Source organism: Phoca vitulina, unplaced genomic scaffold, assembly GCF_004348235.1.
Source record: "Phoca vitulina isolate PV1807 unplaced genomic scaffold, GSC_HSeal_1.0 scaffold9, whole genome shotgun sequence".
Taxonomy (NCBI): domain Eukaryota; kingdom Metazoa; phylum Chordata; class Mammalia; order Carnivora; family Phocidae; genus Phoca; species Phoca vitulina.
This window is the reverse complement of record NW_022589712.1, coordinates 7648845-7668903: the sequence shown is the minus strand read 5'-3', so window position 1 is coordinate 7668903 and position 20059 is coordinate 7648845. Positions and strand designations below refer to the sequence as shown.

At 37.9% G+C, this 20059-nt stretch overlaps 1 protein-coding gene across 1 annotated transcript in view; it reads left to right on the top strand.

Moving 5' to 3' along the window:
- Positions 1 to 16854: 16854 nt before the first annotated feature.
- MAP3K4 (mitogen-activated protein kinase kinase kinase 4) overlaps positions 16855 to 20059 on the top strand; it is a 76747-nt gene continuing 73542 nt past the window's right edge. Inside the window, exons 1-2 of the mRNA XM_032408242.1 lie at positions 16855 to 16888; positions 18267 to 18485. Of these exons, the coding sequence (XP_032264133.1) occupies positions 16855 to 16888; positions 18267 to 18485 (253 nt within the window). The remainder of the gene's footprint in view (positions 16889 to 18266; positions 18486 to 20059) is intronic.

Sequence of the window (20059 nt, the reverse complement as noted above, 5' to 3'; positions counted from 1 at the left end):
TTTTTTCTTCATTTTAGCTTTTTTTTAAAAAAAAAATTTATTTATTTGACAGAGAGAGATACAGCGAGAGAGGGAACACAAGCAGGGGGAGTGGGAGAGGGAGAGAGAGAAGCAGGCTTCCCGCGGAACAGGGAGCCCGATGCAATGCGGGGCTCCATCCCAGGACCCTGGGCTCATGACCTGAGCCAAAGGCAGACGCTCAACGACTGAGCCACCCAGGCGCCCCTCTCCGTTTTAGCTTTTAATATGGCTTAGTTTTTTTTTTAATATATTGAAGTTTTAGATGTTCACACAGTTAAATCTTTTCTTTTAAATTTTCTTCCATTTCTTTAAGCTAGGAAGTCCAACATATGCAATTAAGGGAAAATAATTTCAGACCCATTTTCTAGAAAAATACCATAAAATATAATTTTCTGTAATATTTTATGGAAAAATACCACAGCTTGCATATACTGTAAGCTGTGAAGGAGCTTCTAATGTGAACTTTATGTATTGTTGCATCATTATAAATCTTATTCCAGTAGCTGTGTACATAGTAGGTCCTGAGTAATTACCTGTTGGTGGAATGAATAAGAGTTAATTCAATGAATTACCACTGACATGACTTTAATAATTTCACTGATTCTTGGCACCTTTCCCCCTGGATTCTCTGAATGCTCTTACTTTCTGAGCATTAGTGAACTAATAAAAGACAAAGGCGCGCCCTTCCTTCGAGGCTTCTTCAATAAGATTGCTGCTGCTTTTTGCCTCACTGGTGCTACGTCTTACACACCTGCTAGGACATTTGTTCCTGAAAGTGGCATTTGAGTGCCAGTTAACATAGAACCTGTCCTAAGGTCCCGATCTCCCCTTGTTTTAGGGAGAAATAGGATTGCCTTCCTTTCAGATCTTGCTAGTGCTTTTTCATTTCTTTTTTTCAGAATTTGAGTAATAGGTGATTAAAATGAGTTAATGTGGTTACCTGGAGATCTGTACTGTGCAGTTTTCCAAATTTATTGCTATTCACAATTTCTTCAAGAAATGAAGAGGTGCTGTCCCCGTGCTTTAATAAAACCACCTTAAAAAAAAAAATGAACAGGTGAGATAGCCTTTCTTTGTATTAAGGTGCTGAAAGGTTGTACTAACTAACCTTAAAGCATATATTTGAATCCTGGACTATCAAAAGCATTGCGTCTCTAAGTTATCAGAAAGTACTCTCACCAGAATTGAAATTTACATGGAGCATAAGAGAACTATAGGAGTAGGGATATTACTTTTACTGGTTTTTTTTTTTTTTTTTTTTAATAGCTTTCTGCCAGTCAGGAGGTCTCTGGTTCACATTCAGTGTCATTGGCTCCCCCAGCCCAGCAAGAACAACAAAAGCAGCAGCAGAAGAGATAAAGTAGCTTTACTGAGATATAATTCATATACCATATAATTCAGTTTTTGAAGTGTCCTGATGAATTGGTCACCTGGTTATGCCAGCATCATTTGCTGAAAAGACTCTCTTTCCTTATTGAATAGTCTAGGCACCTTGTCAAAAATCTGTTGACCGTAGGTGTAGCTTTATATCTGGACTCTCAGTTCTCTTCCATTGATCTATGTATCTGTTGTATGCCACAACCACACTGTCTTGATTATTGTTAACTTTTGTAGTAATTGCAACAGGAAATCAGGAAGGTGAGTCCTTCAACTTTAGTCTTTTCTAGGATTGTTTTGGTTGTCTTTATCTTTTTAACCCCTTGTATCCCTGTCCCTAGAATAGTGTTTGGGATATAGTAACTTTTAGTAAGTATTTATTGCAGGGATGGTTTGAAGTAACTAATTCAGCTTCAGTTTGTTTATTTATTTATTTATTTTTTAAAGATTTTATTTATTTGACAGAGAGAGACACAGTGAGAGAGGGAACACAAGCAGGGAGAGTGGGAGAGGGAGAAGCAGGCTTCCTGCTGAGCAGGGAACCCAACGCGGGGCTTGATCCCACACTCTGGGATCATGACCTGAGCTGAAGGCAGATGCTTAACGACTGAGCCACCCAGGCGCCCCTCAGTTTAAGTGGTAAATTGATATCTCTAAAAATAATTCTCCAACTGTAGCTAGCACTTTTTCAGTGTATTTTATAAAATACCTCAATTCCTTATTATTTCTATCTCTGTTAAGATAAGTTTCTAGTAATGAAATATATCATGGGAATATGTAGTTTTATTAAAGTTCCTGTGTGCACTGACAAAAGAATCATAGATGAGGAAAAAAACATCAACAAAGGTTTTAGTGATTGACCAACACAATATAAAGCTGTAAAGAAGTATTGAGACTCAATATAGTTAAAATTATTCTTGCAGAAGAGGAATATATTTGTATACTTAAATATAAGCTTTCAGGAATTGAGTGGCTTCTTGTCTTAATTAATATATTAGAAATTTTGTTTGGATGATTCTAGCTAAGTTACACAAATTTAGTGACATTTTGTTTCTATTAATGATTTTTTTCCCCTCACCAGGAGAACTTAGAGTAAGAGAACTACTTACAGTTTTTCTGATGAGCACACATGAGAAACTGCCAAAAATGCTGTATATTTGTTTGGTGTTCTGGTACCGTCCATAGTTGAGAAGTGTGTCATTTTTGATAGATTTGTATATTTAAGTGATACCGGTTTTGTCTGTTAAATCTTAAGTTTTAGATCTTTTATATTCCTTTTCAAAAATTAAGTCTACAAAGAATCTTTCTGATCTACAAAGCATTTTAATTGCTATAAAATAAATGGGTTGGATTTAATTATTTGTAAGTGTTTTAAGCTCTAAAATGAGATGATGTTTGCCTTTTTATATTAATTTATTTTTGTTTATAAACAAAATTTTCCCTCTTCTTTGTTTCCTAAAGTAACTGCTATATGAGTCTATTATAAAATCCTTAGGTACATTGTGGAGTTAGTCGCTTTGAAAGTCAAGTATTGCTTTTCCTAATATATATTATGGAGTAGGTAGTGTATCATTTCATTATAACACTAAAAAAATACACAGAGCAATTTTTAAATTAAAAATTTATAAGTATATTGCATTTTAGTGGTATACAATAAACTATTTCTATTGTATTTTGAATAAACTTAAATATGGAACAGGTGTTTTCAGACATTGGGCAATAAGACTGTACCCAATTGTCATCCCTGAGACAAGGGAAACAAATGAAGTGAGCCCTGTAATTAACTTGATTTCCCACCTAGAAGTTGTTCCAGATTGTGGTGCAGGCAGGGAAATTGCAGGCAAAGCGGAGTGGTCTTCTTGAATTGAGGGAGCAGGTTGGAGTTCAGGGAGACTGAGGCAGTTGGAAGTTGAGGGCAGAGTTCTGGAGAAGAAGGGGTGATATTGAAAAGAGCTCCAGAAATCTACCTCAGGCCCCTTTGAGTCTTTGCATACTAGATGCACTTGCATAGGGTAGAAACTCCGCAGGGTTAAGCAAAGAGCCATTGGGAAACTGTGAGCTGAAAGGTTCCCAGAGCTCACATGCGACTTGCAGGCACTTGAATTCCCACTGGTCAAAGTGGAGTTCTTGTTGTGTTGATCACTTAGGATGTGCAATAAAGATTTGGAAGATTCAAATCTTAGTAATGGGGTGGCTGTTCCTCGAGTGAAGGCATGTCTGGAATTACCCTAAGCAAGCTTGAAAACAAATCTTGAAGGGATAAAGTGGAATTGGAAATAATAGCTTGTAAAAAAAAAAAAAAAAGTCCAATACTCTTGAAAGACAGCAAAATCCAGATACTCAACCACATAGAATTATAATGTCTAAAATCCAACCAAAAATTACTAGACATGCCAATAAGCCCTTAAAGATGACCCATAACCAGGAGAAGCAAGTCAGCCAATAGAAACAATCCCAGAAATTTCAAAAATGATAGAAGTGGAAGAAAGCGTTGTTAACATAGTTACAATTATATTCAGGTATTTAAAGGAGAACATGAACATTGGAGAAAAAATAAAAGATATAAAAAAGACCAAATGGAACTTCTGAAGATGAAGAATACAATTTCTGAAATGACAAATACACCAGATGGGATTTTCAACAGACTAGACACTGTAGAAAAAAATTACTGAACTTGGGGACCTAGCAATAGAAACTATGCAAAATGTACAAAGAGAGTAAAAACCAGAAAAAATGTACAGAACAATAGTGACGTGTGAGAACATATCAAGCAGTCGGCATATGTGTGTAATTGCAATTCCTGAAAGAGGAAAGAAAGAGGGAAAACTGGGAAAAAAAATTAAGAAATAATGATTGTAAATGTTTCAAATTTGATGAGCACTATAAACCCATCGATTAAAAAAAATCTTATGAGCCCCAAGAAGGATAAACACAAAGGCAACCATCACTGGAAAAAATCACTGCTTAAATCTCTTGTTCTTCTATAGTCTCTACCCTTGTTGGTCTTATAAATAACTTTATTCTTGTAGTGTTTCTTCTGCTCTCACATTTCTAGTATTGTATTACATGAAACATTCTCCTTTTCTCTGATTTACCGAGTCTTAGTATTCCATGTTAACTTACAATCTTTTTTTTTTCCAGAAGGCTTTGCCTTTATTGTATTTAGTTATAGCTTTGATTATGAACCATTTAAGGATTTATTTATTCCTAAATTAACTGTGTTACTAAATAAATGTTAATTTATTTTCATTAACCACTTTTGCAGGGAGTATGGAGGATTGTGTTATCCTAAACCTAAAACAACAGTGTGTCACAAAGATTGAAAATTATTTTCTTATTTTTCACTTTATGACATTTATATGATGTTTAAGTCAGTTTTGTGTGAAGCCAGTATTTGTGGTTGGGAGGGGATTTGTCTCTCTTCTTGGCTACTGTGGAACTGACCTTGTAGCTTAAATACTGATTTTGAATTAGTTATGCATCTGAAACCTTTATCCTTTGAGTGTCTAATACATGGCAGGATGAGATATTTTGAAAAGAGAACCCTGCTAGATGTGTGGTAAATATTGTCTAGGTCATTGCTTCTTTACCTTTTCTGGGTCATAGATTGCATTTGAGAATCCAATGAAAACTGGACTTTTGACTCCTCTGAAAAATGCATGTAATAAAAATTTACATTCAGTTTCAGGTGATTCATGGTCTGGTGATTGAGATATAAAGTAATATAGTTTTGATACATTAACTATTTTTTTGCATTTCCTATATTTTTTGTACATGTTGCATTTAATTGTATACTGTGAGACATTTCTTTCTGAAACTGTAGGTGGTGTTTATTTTTAGCATACACAGGACTTTTAGGCCCCACATTTCCAGTAAATTTCATGTTGGCCTTATGTATTCAACCACAGTTAGCAATTATGTTCTCTTGAGTGACGAAAGCTATATAATTAAAATAGGAGCTTTTATTTTTTTCTTCTAAAATTGTTTTAGACCCATTTAAATTTTTTCCTAGTTCACATTGTTTTTGATTAGAAGAAAGTTATACTTTTCATGAGACACCTTTATGTGTGTGTACATCTTTAATTACATCTTTGGTGTTGGGTAGTGTTTTACTTCTTCGTTGTTAATGTGCCATTTCTAAGGATTTCATAATCCCTAAAGGCATTGTTCCTGTCAGGTGAGCAATTCTTTTTCCTCTTCTGGCTCCCAACCAGTGAATTGGTCTTGCTTGTTGAAATAGTATAGACAGAACAGCTGTTCAGGTTGACTTTAAGACTGAATAGTTGAGAAGCCTGTGGTTGAAAAAGACTACGTATTGCTAGAAAATTGTGCCTGTCTGTACACCTGTCTAGTAGTGTCCAGTGGTACGGTAGCTACTTAAAAGAGAAAGGTAGGTTTGCTCATGTCTGTCCCCTACTTAATGCCCATTGTGGCCGCACGTTTCTGTCAGGGCCAAGGGCACAGCCTAACTGCCGGTTACCTGCTCCTGTGGGTGCTCCTGTTCACTCTGCCCCCTCTGCTCCGGGTCCCCGTGGCCTTGCAGTTTCTCCAGTGAGCCCTGCACTCTTCTGTCTCAGCTGCTTCTCCTCTCCTTGTTCCAGTCCTGGCCTTCAGAGCTTTCGAGTCTCCGCTTCAATGTTCCTTCTTTAGAGAGGTGGCCTTTGTTATCATCCTCTCAGGTCTCGAGGCTTGATCCTGTCTGCCAGTGTGCTTTATAATCTTCTATAGCCTTATCGAGGACTACAGTTTAAAGACGTGTGTGTGTACTTCTGGGCTAAATGTCTAGTTCTTTCTAGAGACTGAAAGCTCTGGGAAGGCAGGAATGGTGACTCTCTTTTTCAGTGACGTATTTTTCCTCAACTCTTAGCACAGCACTTGTCCAGTAGGGCCGTTGCTGAATGAGTGACATGGTTACTGTCCTGGAGGAGCTCATCATGTTGCTGACACCCTTAGGCACACAGTGAAGTACGAAACAGTGTGTATTTTGAGCTCTAAATAGACCAATCACTAGAAGAAAGACCCAAGAAAGAAAAAAACCCAAAGTGAATAAAATAAAATAATATACGTTTAAATTTTTATATTGTCCTCTGTCTCCTCTCTTACACAGAATTCTGTTCTGAATGAAAAAGTTGCTAATTTCAAATTGCTGTCTAATTTAAAAGGCTTGTTTTTCTGTCCCTCTAGGGAGTAGTTTTATGCTCTTTTTTAGACATAAACACACACAGGTTTACACAAAACGAATGGAAACACTAGCCTGATTGAAGAATGCTGTCTTAGAGGATCAGTGTCCTCTAAGGATGAGGACCGGTGTTTCACGGAAGATAGGGCATAATTCTTGGATGTGGTAGGGAAGGCAAGTAGCTACCTGAAGGAGAGAGGATTTGAATTATACCTTTTATTTTATATATAGAAGTAAGTAGGGCAAGCAAAACCCTCACTTTTTCTTTGTTCATTTAAATTGTAGTCACACTGTGGGTCCCCAGCTGAATTGAGACTCAGTATTTTAGCCAGACTAATGCCTTTATTTATAGGCAAGGGAATTTAAATGTGGAATGGTTAAAAGACTTCAGCAAAGATGTGAGTCCTGCAGCGGAGTAGAGAACTAGATCTCCGAGCTGCCCCATGCTTTCTCCAGCCAGTAGGGACCTCCTTCCACAGGGGGGTAATAACACTCTGTGTCTGCTACTGGGAGAGGGCAGACATTCCAGGGACCAGGCTGGGATTGCGAGGGGTCTGGGCATGGGGATAGACCGGGACTCCAGTTCTGGCCCCTATCCTTTCCAGCTGAGCATACAACCTTTGCAACTGTTTTTCCTGTTCTGTAACATTAGGGATTGCCATAGTACCTGCAGGGGTCATCAGGAAGATTAAATGAGCAAACATTTGTAAAGTGCCTAATTGACTACCTAGTATATAATAGGTATTTGATGATGAGTACCTCTTATAATCAATGAGAATTGGCCTTCTGGGCAAAGAATCCTTTCTAAAATGGATCCATGAGGCTCTGGCAGGGATTAAGTGAAATTATGTATGATGGTTAGCATGGTGCCTGGCAAATGGTCGGGATTCAGTACCCAGGGGTAGCAATTATTATACTGTTAGAATGGAAATTGTTCATTGCTGTGTAACAAATTATAGAGCTGATTAAAAACATGGAAATCTGAGGCATATCCCCATTTTGGAAGTTACTGTTTTAAGTGGCATTTTTTCACCTATCATTTGAAATTTTTTTACAACCACTATCATCAGTTATATTGATAAAGAATTGCTTAATTTTATAATATTACATTTTTCCTTTAGTCTTGATTCTTAGTCTTTTGTACCTGTACAGTAATCCCAGATTTATTCAGCATTGTCATGAAACTGTCCCCTACAACGTTATCAAGGTAATTAATTAATTCTAAAATAATTTTTATTATAGAATAGTTTAGATTTAGAGATAATTGCAGAGATCGTGTAGGGAATTTCAGTATTTCCTGTGCCCCATTTCTTCTGTTGTTAAATCTTACTGTGTACATTTGTCACAATTAGTGAACTGGTATCAACGCATTATTCTTTACTAAATTCTGTGCTTTATTCAGATTTCGTTCATTTTTCCCTAATGTTCTTTTCCCGGTTCTGGACCCCATTCAGGATATCCCATCACATGTAGTCATGTCTCTTTAGCTGCCTCTTGGTGTTTACAGTTTCTCACTTTGTTTGTTTTTGATGACTTTAATAGTTTTAAGGAGTACCAATTAGGTGTTTTGTACACCTTTAATAGTTTTAAGGAGTACCAATTAGGTGTTTTGTACTCTGTTTGGGTTTGTCTGGTGTTTTTATTATGGTCTGACTGGAGTTCTGGGTTTTGAGAGGATGACCACACAGATGAAGTGCTTTTCTCATCATTATCAGGGCACATGTTCTCAACATGACTTTTTACTGATGCTATTCACCTTGATCACCTGGCTTATGGCTGGTAGTGTTTGTCAGCTTTCTCTACTGTACAGTTACATTTTTCCTCTACTTTTCCGTGCTCTACTCCTTGGAAGTAAGTCACTGAAAGTGAAGCCCACACTTAAGTGGTGGGGAGTTAAACTCCACCTCCTTGAGATGGGAGTATTACATAAATTATTCAGATTTTTTTCTGTATAGGAGATTTGTCTCTTCTCCCATTTATTTTTTTTAGAAATTATATCAGTATGGACTCATGGATTCATGGTTATTAATTGGATATAATTCTGTATCTTTATTTATGACTTGGATCTTTCCAGCTTTGGCCAATGGGAGCTCTGCTTCTGTGTCCTTCTAAAGTATTCCCATTGGTTTGTTTTTTGTTTTTTGAGCACTTCCTCACTTGCTGGCACTACAAGGTGCTCCAGGCTCATATTACATCTTCCCCTTGCCCCAGTCCTGGACTCAGCCATTTCTCCAGGGAGTCCTGGTTCTTCTGTTGGAGCATGGTATTGGAAACCAAGATCTGGTCTCAGATAAATGAGTTTTTTCTGTGCTGATGTCAAAGCAGAGGTAAGAGATTTTATGTCCCAGTTGTCCTAATTGCGTTCCTCACTTTTCTTTGCATTTTTACTTCACTGAAAACCCTGGGAGAATAGATCTCACATCTTATATTTCCTAGATCTGTCCTCCCAAGAGGTGGGGTTCATCTTTTGAATGTGTGTATGTGTCACAGGGCATATTTATAGTTAACTATTTAAAAAATCCAAATTAGAAAGAATGATAACTGGAGCTAAGGAGATTCAGACAGCTCATGTGCTTCCTACAGTAAGTAACTCTTCAGTTACTTGATTTCTAAGAATGACAGGGAGTAGTAATTCATGACAGGAAATGTTTTATTTTTTTCCACTAATTAATTCAAATTAGAATAAGGGAATTTAAAAAATGTTCTCATTTGTAAGAGTAGGTAGAGGGACATCATAATTCTTTTTGCTACCCTTGAAGTTTTAAACATTTTTCTTGTTTCTCTTTAAACTCTGTAATGTTTTGTGTGCACTTGGCATAGTAGAAGACCCTTTGTTTGCTTTTCCTCCCAGCTTCGATCCAGTTTTTCATCTTCCAACTTTTCCTGTTTAAGCCCCACAGTTCTCTTTGGCTAAGCCCAAAACAACCTTTTGAATGAATTAGCACTTTTATTTTATGTTTTAATTTTTATGTTTAATTTTTTTTTATTCGTTTTTCGTTGGCATTTCATCGTCAAATGTATTCACAGCAAGACTGACGTGTGCTTATTTTCACTTCTTGTAGTGAAAGGACATACACCTGTGCTCCCGGCATCATTCCCCTGGTTCAACCTCTTGTACTGCTGGAAGGCCCCAAATAGGTGCATCTCAGAGGGTTTTTGTTCCATTTTGATTGTCTCCTTGCTGATCTGTATAAATATGATCTAGTGTTGATTTGCAGAATTTTAGAAAAAGATGTAAGTATAGATGTACCCAACATATTTTAGGAGCCACCAGAACTGGTAAAAATAAGAAAGTATACCTGAAAATGTCTTATTCTTTGCCCTCTTGTTTTTAAGTATTCAACTCTTTGTAGCAAAATTGCAAAAATAACTGGCATAATCACATTCGTCTTTTCATCTGTAACATGACTCCTATGTATTTAAATACCTAGAGCTTCAGTCTCTTTCTCTTTTTCTTTCTCTCTCTCTTTCTGTTTCTGTCTCTTCTTTTGGTTCTAGTTTTTTTCGAGTAGTCTTCTGTTTAACCAGAGGTGAAAGATGATAATATGAAGTCTCTAAAGCATTTCGTTACATTTTAGTTTATATGGTTTTATAAGACTTAATTTTCTGAAAGCTTTCATCTGAAACTATTTTTTAAACAGTGTATAATTATTTTTATTTCTTAATCATGAGCAGAATTTATCCGTGTGGAGTAACTTTTTAATCTTTACGTGTTCTTTTTTGTCCTACTTAGTTTAGAACTGATAAAATATACCTTGTAAATCTGCGAGTGACATAAAAGACTTTTGCTAGAGGATATAAGTCAGGCAGACTTTATCCATGCGACTACCTAACCCTTTCCAAGACCTGACCCTGTCCATTTCTTCTATAAAACATATCTACTGATGCTCCCAGCATCATGAGTGCTTACGGCTGATAGGCTACTCTCTAGAATACCTGTGACTTTCTGATTCCACCAATTGAAATATATGCTTCTCAAGAGTTCCTTGTTTGTTCCTAAATCTGTTTAGGTCTGTTGTATGTTTTAATTGTTATTGCATGCTTTAGTAAACTCTTATACAAATATATGAAATGTGAATGCAAAAGAGAATTGTGGTTTCTATATAAATGGGATTGCAGTGCTTTGGAAAGTCTCAAGGTAGGTCACAAAGAGAAAATTGCTATCAAATAGGTATAGGGGAGAGCTGTTAACATTTAGGAAGAAAAATCATGAAAATCCAGAAAAATTGTTCCATGAAAGTCTTTAGATTCTTGTTCTATTTTAAAAAAATCGAGAGTGTAGATTGCAGATACTGCACTTGGTTGTGGTGTATGTGACTCATGCATTCTCTCAGGGAACCACACTACAGGGCAAGGCTGTGCCCTCATCAAAGTGGTGATGGATTTAATCTCATTCATGGGCTTAAAGTGAAAGTAAATGTTTAAGTTTCAAATGTGTGGTAGTTATCTATTATAATTTAACAAGCCATACCGAAGCTTAATGGCTTAAAATAAAAAGCATTTATTATCTGTTACGGTACTGAGTAGTTCTTCTGCTTCTCATGGTGTTGGCTTGGGTTCAGGGACAGCTGGAAGGTCCAAAATAGCCTCACTCACAAGCTAGCAAGTTGGTGCTGGCTGTCAGCTGGAAGCTCAACAAGACTTTGACCTCGCTAGGTTCTGCTTCCTGCAGCCTCTCTACCTGGCTAGGCAGGGCGTCAAAGACTGTGGCAGTCTCAGGGTAGTTGGACTTCTTACCTGGTGGCTAGCTTCCCCTGAAGTGCGCAACTGTAACTGGCCCAGTGTCGCTTTGATTACATCTCATTAGTTAACACAAGCACAGGGTCACCCCCGATCAAGAGGAGGTGATTATAGAAAGGTGTGAGTACTGGGAGGCCATCAAAGTAACAGCCACCAGAGGTGTTTCAGTTTTTTAAGTGTGCATGTTTCATTTTTAATGCTTTTGATACGTATTTTTTAAAATTAACTGGCTAACCACAGGTACCAGTGACATTTGATAAGAAGGCTTCTAATAAATGGAAGTGTTTGCAACAAATTTATTTATAGTAATTTGATTAAAACTTGTATTCTCACTAATAAGAGTGGGGACATAAGAATTTCAGCCCTTGTGAATCTGATTCCAAAACCATTACTCCTTACACTATACCCCATTGCAGTTGTTTTGGATAGTAGATAGTTATCTTGGCACCTAGGGTTATAAGTATCCCACAATAACATTATTCGCAGAAATCAACCATCGTTTAATTCTTGCAGCCTTTAAAAAATTACATTCTTCAAATAATTGTGATTGCATTTTAATAGAGTTGAGATAATGATTAAGTCTAAAGTATCAAAGATAACATTATTTGCCTCACAAATTCACTTATTCAGCAGATAGTTATGGGCACATAATCTGCACCAGGCACTGTTCTAGACAGTGGAGAAACAGTGGTAAAATGATAGGTGGGGTCCCCACCCTTGAAGAGCTTTGAGTCTAGTTGGGGGGGATAGTTCTTGTTTGTTTCCATGGGACATCTTTTTTTTTTTTAATCTACTTCTGTTGAAAAGATAAATTTTAGTTTAAAAAAGTCTGTCTTGAAAACTAAGTAGGTTTGTCAAAATCTTGTACTCTGAATCAATGAAGAAGCGAACTAGCGAATGTTGGATGAGTTTGAGGTTTGACAACAGCTTACTTGGAGGTTAGCTGATAAACGTTCAACGATAGGCTGGCAATATAGATCGACTAACTTATTCATTAATTGGCTCTTACAATACGAACCAACCATGCAACCTCACATTTAGCTTAGCTCCTTTTGATGTAGGCCACCGGCCAAGCACACTATACAACTTCTTAAAAAAGGAAACCTAGAAAATCTACCGTCTCTGCCTCCCTCTCTCTCCCTCCTTTTCCCTTGAGCAGCAGAAGTCTCCCTTTAATCATTATTTAATAGAGAATAGGTTAATGAGGACGTGGAGGTGGCAAAGAGGACCTTACACAGGTGAGTAGTGTACTTTGTAAGTGACTAAAATATCTTATTTCTAAGAACTTTTCTAAAGAACTTATAATGAAGTATTTTTTTTAGGGCTTTTGCAAAACCACAGATATTTTTGAGCTCATCTAATCCAACTTCATTATTTTATAGATGAGCTATTTCAGGCACCATGTGGTTTACCTACTGTGTCACAGCAGAACTATGTAACCCCAAGTTACTTGAATTTTTGTCTTGTCTTCCACACATTTTCCATTGAAAAATGGCACCAAGCCCTCTCAGGTTGAGTTCAAGACATACTTTTAGTTAGACCAGAGTCTATGTCAAGTGAATAGTACTTGAGTAAAGTTTTATGTTAAAAGAGTGAGACATTGTTTTATGTGACTGTCAGAAGTTTAGCACCAGAAAGAAATTTCACATTTGTGTGTTTTTCAACACAAATAAAGCCAGTGTTTCAGGGCAATTGATGTAGACCTTGTACTACTTTCCTTATCCAAAATAATTGGTATCCATGGAAACATTCTGAACCAGTCAACCTACCACATTAGCTCATCTCACATGAGCTAATACAAAATGAGGTTTTGGATGGTTTTAGTTAATTGAAATGATGCAAGTACTTTTGAACACACTACTAGTGTTTATATTCCTAGATTTTGTGTATAAAAATTTTTTAACAAAAAAAGAAAGTTTTGCTTGATTTCCCTTCCCACTCCCTATTATATATTGCTTCTAGGTTAAGACTCCCCAAACTAAGTTGTTTTTCTCTGGCTCCTTTTACAATTATTCTCTTCATTGTTGATTTTCAGCAATTTGATTATGATATGCATAATCAAAATTGATAGTTTTCTTAAAGTTCTGTTAGGAGTTTGTGGAGCTACTTGGATCTGTGAACTTGCAGTTTTCTTCAAATTTGGAAAATTTTCAGCCCTTAATTCTTAAAAGATTTTTTCTGTGCCTCCCTTTTTTCATTTTGGATTCTAATAGCACATGTGTTATACTGCTTGATATTGTCTCACAGATAACTGATGCTCTGTTCTTTTTCTTTTTCTTTTTTCCTTAATCTTTTCCTAATTCATATTGGATAGTTTCTGTTGCTTTGTCTTCAAGTTCTTGGATCTTTTCTTCTGCCGTGTCTCATTTGCTTTTAAATCCCATCCAGAGTATTTTTCATTTCAGATACAGTTTTCATCTTTGCAAGTTCTGCTTGAGTATTTCTGGTCTGATTATTGATTTTTTTTTTTTTTTTCCTCATTAGGGTCATAGTGTCCTTTTCCTTGTAACTTTTGATAGGTTGGCAGACATTATAAGTTTTATTTATTGAATGCTAGACTTTCCTTTAAATATTTTTGGACTTTGTACTGAAATGTGTTAAGTTACTAAGTGACTTGGGTAGAATGTATTAACATTTCCAATAAGTGTGAATACCATCTTGATGGAGTTAAGTAAATCCTAAGAAAGTATTAATAATGCATAACTTCGCCTTTATATAATGTCTGTTCTAAAATTTATTTTATTTTATTTTATTTTTAAAGATTTTATTTATTTATTCATGAGAGACAGAGAGAGAGAGAGAGAGAGGCAGAGGGAGAAGCAGGCTCCCAAGGAGCAGGAAGCCCGATGCGGGACTCGATCCCAGGACCCTGAGATCATGACCTGAGCCGAAGGCAGACGCTCAACCATCTGAGCCACCCAGGCGCCCTGTTCTAAAATTTATTTTAATTATGAGTTATATAGTGGCTGGCAGCACCATATGGCATTTTTTCTACCTCTTTTTCTGTGTGGCATAATGATTAAAGAGTGTGAAATATACTGTTTTATCTTACTTTAATGCATTGTTTATGACAGTATTCCTCTTTGCTTCCATGTGATTCTTTGTTTGCTGTTAGAATAATTAAATAATTTGGAAATACTTTGAAATCAGTCGTGTTTATTGTATCTGTGTGAGGGTATAAAGACTTTGTTTTATGATAGGTGCAGGTTTAAAAACAAGAGATCTTGAGCTTCTGTACAAGTATTACAGGGACTTAGTCTTCTACTTTTATTTGGAGAGTGCAGCCAAATGAAATTTTCCATGTGTAGAGAATAACTTGTCCATAGTTGGATGACAGCACAACACAAATATTTTTTTTGTTTCCCCAAATTAAATTTTTCATAAAACTTAACGTTTTTATTATATGTGCTGTTTTTGACTCTTTTTATCTGCTAAAGCACCAGACTTATTTCCATCATATGTAGATTAGACAGGGGTACTTATTTGAAAAATAAACTCTCTTCCTCTTGAGATCATGACTGTGTCCTTAGCCATGGGGGTCTGCCCTTGGAGACTTGGCTTACTGAAGTTTGGACATTTTCAGTCCCTCTTCAGAAAATCCTCTTCCACTTTCACTTGCGTTTTTTTTTTTTTTTTTTTTTAATTTTTTATTTATTTGCAAGAGAGAGAATGAGAGACAGAGAGCATGAGAGGGAGGAGGGTCAGAGGGAGAAGCAGACTCCCTGCTGAGCAGGGAGCCTGATGTGGGACTCGATCCCGGGACTCCAGGATCATGACCTGAGCCGAAGGCAGTCGCTTAACCAACTGAGCCACCCAGGCGCCCTCACTTGCGTTTTATTAACTTATTCATCTACACAATACTGCTGGGTACTAGTAAAACATACCATTTTATATGCTTGTTTTATATTTTAATGTTTTCCACATAGCCATTTATTTCCAGTATTTTGTTCTGATTATTTTGAATATTCACAACTGAATTTCCTGAAGTATTTTGGAATGTTGACTTTACAAATTATATATTAGTTTTTTTTTTTTTAGTTTTAGAAAGATTATGTCAGGTATGCAGTCACCTATCTACTAATAGGGCTGCGACTTAGCCTCAGGTCTTCTGACTCCTGAGTTCAGTCTCTCCTCACTGCAGAGAGCATGGTCTAAATGAGGTCTTGGATGTTCCTTTATCTGACTCCATTTTTCTCTTTAGCCTGGTATTCCTTGCTGTCTGGCCTCGATATATTGAACTGGCTAAATGTTTGCACCGTAGTTTTGTAGTGATTACCGTTCTAATATATGAAATATATTATTGTGCTAAAAAACACTGAATGGTTTTCAACACTATTCTAGAAACTTGGAGATACAGAAGTAATGAAATACATTGTCCTTCCTTACCATTGACTTTATCTTTTTGGGGAAGAAACAAGTTATAGTATTGAATTTGAAAGAATTTAGAAGATGCTACAAATGTTAAAATGGCCTCCAGTCCTATACCATGCTGAACTCAAAGGCAGACTTCTTTCTCGCTCTTCTTTTTTTTTTAAAGATTTTTATTTTATTTTATTTAAAGATTTTGTTTATTTTTGTTTTGTTTTGTTTTTAAAGATTTTTTTATTTATTTGACAGAGACACAGCGAGAGAGGGAACACAAGCAGGGGGAGTGGGAGAGAGAGAAGCAGGCTTCCCGCGGGGCTCGGAGCAGGGAGCCCGATGCAGCGCTCCTTGAGAGAGAGAGAACAAGCAGGGGGAGCGGCAGAGGGAGAGAGAGAAGCGGACTCCCCGCTGAGCAGAGTGCCTGATGGGGGGCTCCATCCCAGGACGCTGGGATCGGGACCTTAGCTGAAGGCAGACACTTAACCAACTGAACCACCCAGACACCCCCAAGATTTTTATTTTTAAGTAAGCTCTGCTTACTTAAGCGTGGGGCTCGAACTCCCAACCACGACTGAGCTAGCCTGGTGCCCCTACTCTTAATGTTATGCAGATGAGTAAGGAACTCATGTTCTTTCAGTGGGTGGTGAGTGGGTGCGGTGACTTCCGAGGCTTATAATAGGAATAGTAGCAATCATTGAGTGAACCCCCAGTCTATTTTTACTCTTTTGTTAAGCATGCATTATTAGGGGCGCCTGGGTGGCTCAGTTGTTAAATGCCTGCCTTGAGCTCAGGTCATCGAGCCTGCATTGGGCTCCCTGCTCCGCAGGAAGCCTGCTTCTCCCTCTCCCACTCCCCCTGCTTGTGTTCCCTCTCTCGCTGTCTCTTTCTCTGTCAAATAAATAAGTAAAATCTTAAAAAAAAAAAAAAAAGCGTGCATTATTGGATTTAATCCTCATTGGAGTCTAAGTATTATCCTTATTTTGTAAATGTGCAGTGTAGAGATTTTAAATAATTTGGCTTAGGCTTGCACAGCTAATAGCCAGCACAGTGAGGATTTGAACCGAAGTCCCTCAGACCACAAAATCTGCAGTGTTAATCATTCCAAAACTGTGCTAGTAAAGTAAGCACTACAACCCAGGGAGATGAGATTAACAACCTTGTCATGGATAGCCATGTCTTCTCATCAGCTGAATCAACTATTTTACAGTGAGTGTAGAAGAAGTGGATATAGGGAATTTCAAGTTCACCTGGAAGTTGTATTATTTGTTGTATGACTCTGATGCTTCAGTTATAGATGTGGTTAGCCTAAGGGAATACGTATATTTAAAACTTATTTCTAACTTTGCTCACGGTTTTATTTGTTGTAGTTAGCTTTCAGGGTATTTCATTTGTATGTCTTAAATATGTGTGGGGGCACAGTACTCACAGCGCCTAGAGTAATCTTGTCGGTTAAATCAGTTTTGACCTGAGGGATTCTTTATGGATTTCAGTGCTGTAAATTTATATAATTCTGCAGCATTTTTATTTTTTGAAAGTTCGTTTTCTTAAGTTTTATTTGTCAGTATAACTCAATAATAATGGTGTCATCTATTTTAGAGTGGTTTTTCTTTTTCCATCTTGATTTTGTAATACCTTTGATTTTATATCAGGATATAAATTGCCAGGAAGAACACTGGTTATAGCTTGGATATAATTTGGAGTTATGTTTGTAAACTATGAGGTGTATTTTAGAAAGAATATTCAGAATGGGATAGACTATGGTGTATATCTGAAAGGAACTTCATGATTGATTCCTTCTAGTTTGCTGTTTGGGGATTGTATTTGTTCTGTTTGTATCAATAAGTTTTTTGTTGTTGTTGTTAGCTTTGCAAAAATAGAACTTCATCAAAATAGTGATACTATTTGAGAAATTGGCTGGGGATAGAGGATTGGCAGGAAGCATTACCAGAGAACAAGTTGATGAGGAGTTGCATTTTGAAGATAAAGAGAAGCTAATTCCTTTTTCTTCTTCCACCGCGTCCTTCTCCCCCACTGCTCCCCCTGAGCTCTGCACTGTGGTGGTTTGCAGAAGACATAGAAACACTGGCCTACACTAAGTCGTCAGTACCGTACCCCTGCGTTGCTGCTCCGATCACAGTAGAGTGTGCTTGTGCTTCCTGCTGTGTGTGCTTCGAAAGGAGGAAGCGCCCCCCTGAGGTCCGGGGCAGGGCTGTACTTGCCCACTGGTCCCCGAGCCTCCAGTGCCTGGCACGCAGCTGCATACTCTGTTCTCACTCAGTTGTATCTTCTAGCCCTTTGCTCTCCTTCTCCTCAGTCTGTAAGTCTTTAGGTTTAAACTCATTTTTGTCCGAATCCCATAAACAGCAGAAGCTGCACCCCGGCTCTGCCCGTGCGGTATTCGCGTTGTCTGGGCTCCGAGCAGAAGCCATCACACACGTTACTCCCTTGTGAGTTCCACTGGTGCAAATAGAGGAGAAAGACCGCATTGCTGAGGAGGGGACGTAGTCATAGAAAAGTTTTACAAAGAGTTCTTAAAAGAAGCTTCAAGTAGTTTAAATTTGAGGTCACTTAATACGTTCCTGAGTATTTTCTTTGCTTTCTGTCTTTCATAGGCAAGAGCGCACGTTGGGAGATTCAGCTTGCAAGAATTCTGAGTCTGATCCAGAGGACTTTTCAGATGAAACCAATACGGAGAACCTTTATGGCACCTCTCCCCCGAGCACACCTCGGCAGATGAAACGCATGTCTGCCAAGCACCAGAGGAATAGCGTAGGGAGGCCTGCCAGTCGATCTGGTTTGAAAGGTGAGTCTGGTACTGGCACTTTTGATACATAATGTGTGTAATCCTTTCTACGATAATGTTTTTCTTTTTATCTTATATTTGATTTTAATGCTGCTTTTAAATTTCATTTCTTAATTTTTGAATTACCATCAGCAGTATTGTTAATAAAGGAGAAAATAATTCTCCAGAGATAGAAAGGTTTGTCCTGAGTAATTGTTGAAGCCGATGGTGTGAGGCATTTGTATTTCCTTTGGTGAGTGGAAGAGGTCAAGTGTGCATGAACCCGTGCACTCACCTGAGATGGCTGCTGGTATATGAGCGAGCTGGCTTTTTTTATTCTTTGAGTCCCTAGCTTTTGTCTTCCAGACATGATGTAGTGGGCAGTGTGGGAGCAGCGGAGCCAGGCTTCCCTAACCAGTCTGTGCCCTGTGCTCTCTGTCAGTGACCCTGGTGCTGCCCTAAGTGTGTACAGCCCGCCTCATGGCTAAAGCACAGTGCGTGGATGGTACCCCACACCCAGTCACCATGGACAGAACTTCTGTTCTACTTTTCTCTTTGTTTGGAATCTCAGAGCCCAGATAATGTTCTGTTCCTAGAAGCTGGGAGTGTTTTCTGTTTTCGTTTCATACTTCCTCCAGCGTGTCACAGCTGTTCTTTCCTGAGGTAGATAAATCAAATCGTGCTGACCTGCTGCCTCCTTGTTCCCTACTTTCTGGCTTAGATCCTCAGGTCACCGAAGCCTTATGGTTTTAGACTTCTGCTATTAATTTCAGCAAGCCACTTGTCCTAAAACTGATCTCATAGCTTTTTGGAATTCATTCGTCTCTTGCTGCACAAAGTATAGATTTTATTCTTTATTTTATCTGAGAAATTCCCCCTGTCACATGCTGTCCCTTACTGACATCAAGTTCATGCCCATTTCTCCCTTTCTTTGGCCCGTGTTCTTCCTTTCTGTTTGGCCAGATTCCCCTTCCCACACGTATCTTCCACACGTTGACCTCTTGTGGTTGTAAGGTGGCAGGTTCACTCTGTGTCCCTGTTGGAGCCCTTCCTCAAGAAAGAAGGCAGGCAGGAGAAACGGATTTTGTTGTATTTATTTGCTTGGGTGAAATCTTGCCCCAGGAAGAATTCCTAAGCAGTAATAGTCTTTCTTTTCCACTGGGAAGGTGATTTTTTGCTTTCTTTTTTTATTTTAAGGAGTTTTAAAATTTTCAAATTAATTAATTATTTTTAAAATAAATATTTACAAAAATATTTTAAAGATTTTATTTTAGAGGGAGAGAGAGTGTGTGCACACGGGTGGCAGGAGGAGCAGAGGGAGAGGGACAAGCAGACTCCATGCTGAGCGTGGAGCCGATGTGGGGCCCGACCCCACGATCCTGAGATCATGACCGGAGCCAAGATCAGGAGTCAGATGCTTAACCAACCGAGCCACCCAGGCGCCCCAGGACTTTTTTATTTTTATGTTATCTCTACCCAATATGGGGCTCAAATTTATAATCCCAAGATCAAGAGTCACATGTTCTACTGACTGAGCCAGCCACGCCCCCTGATTTTTTGCTTTATTTACACTAGGATGTTGACCTGTGACCTGT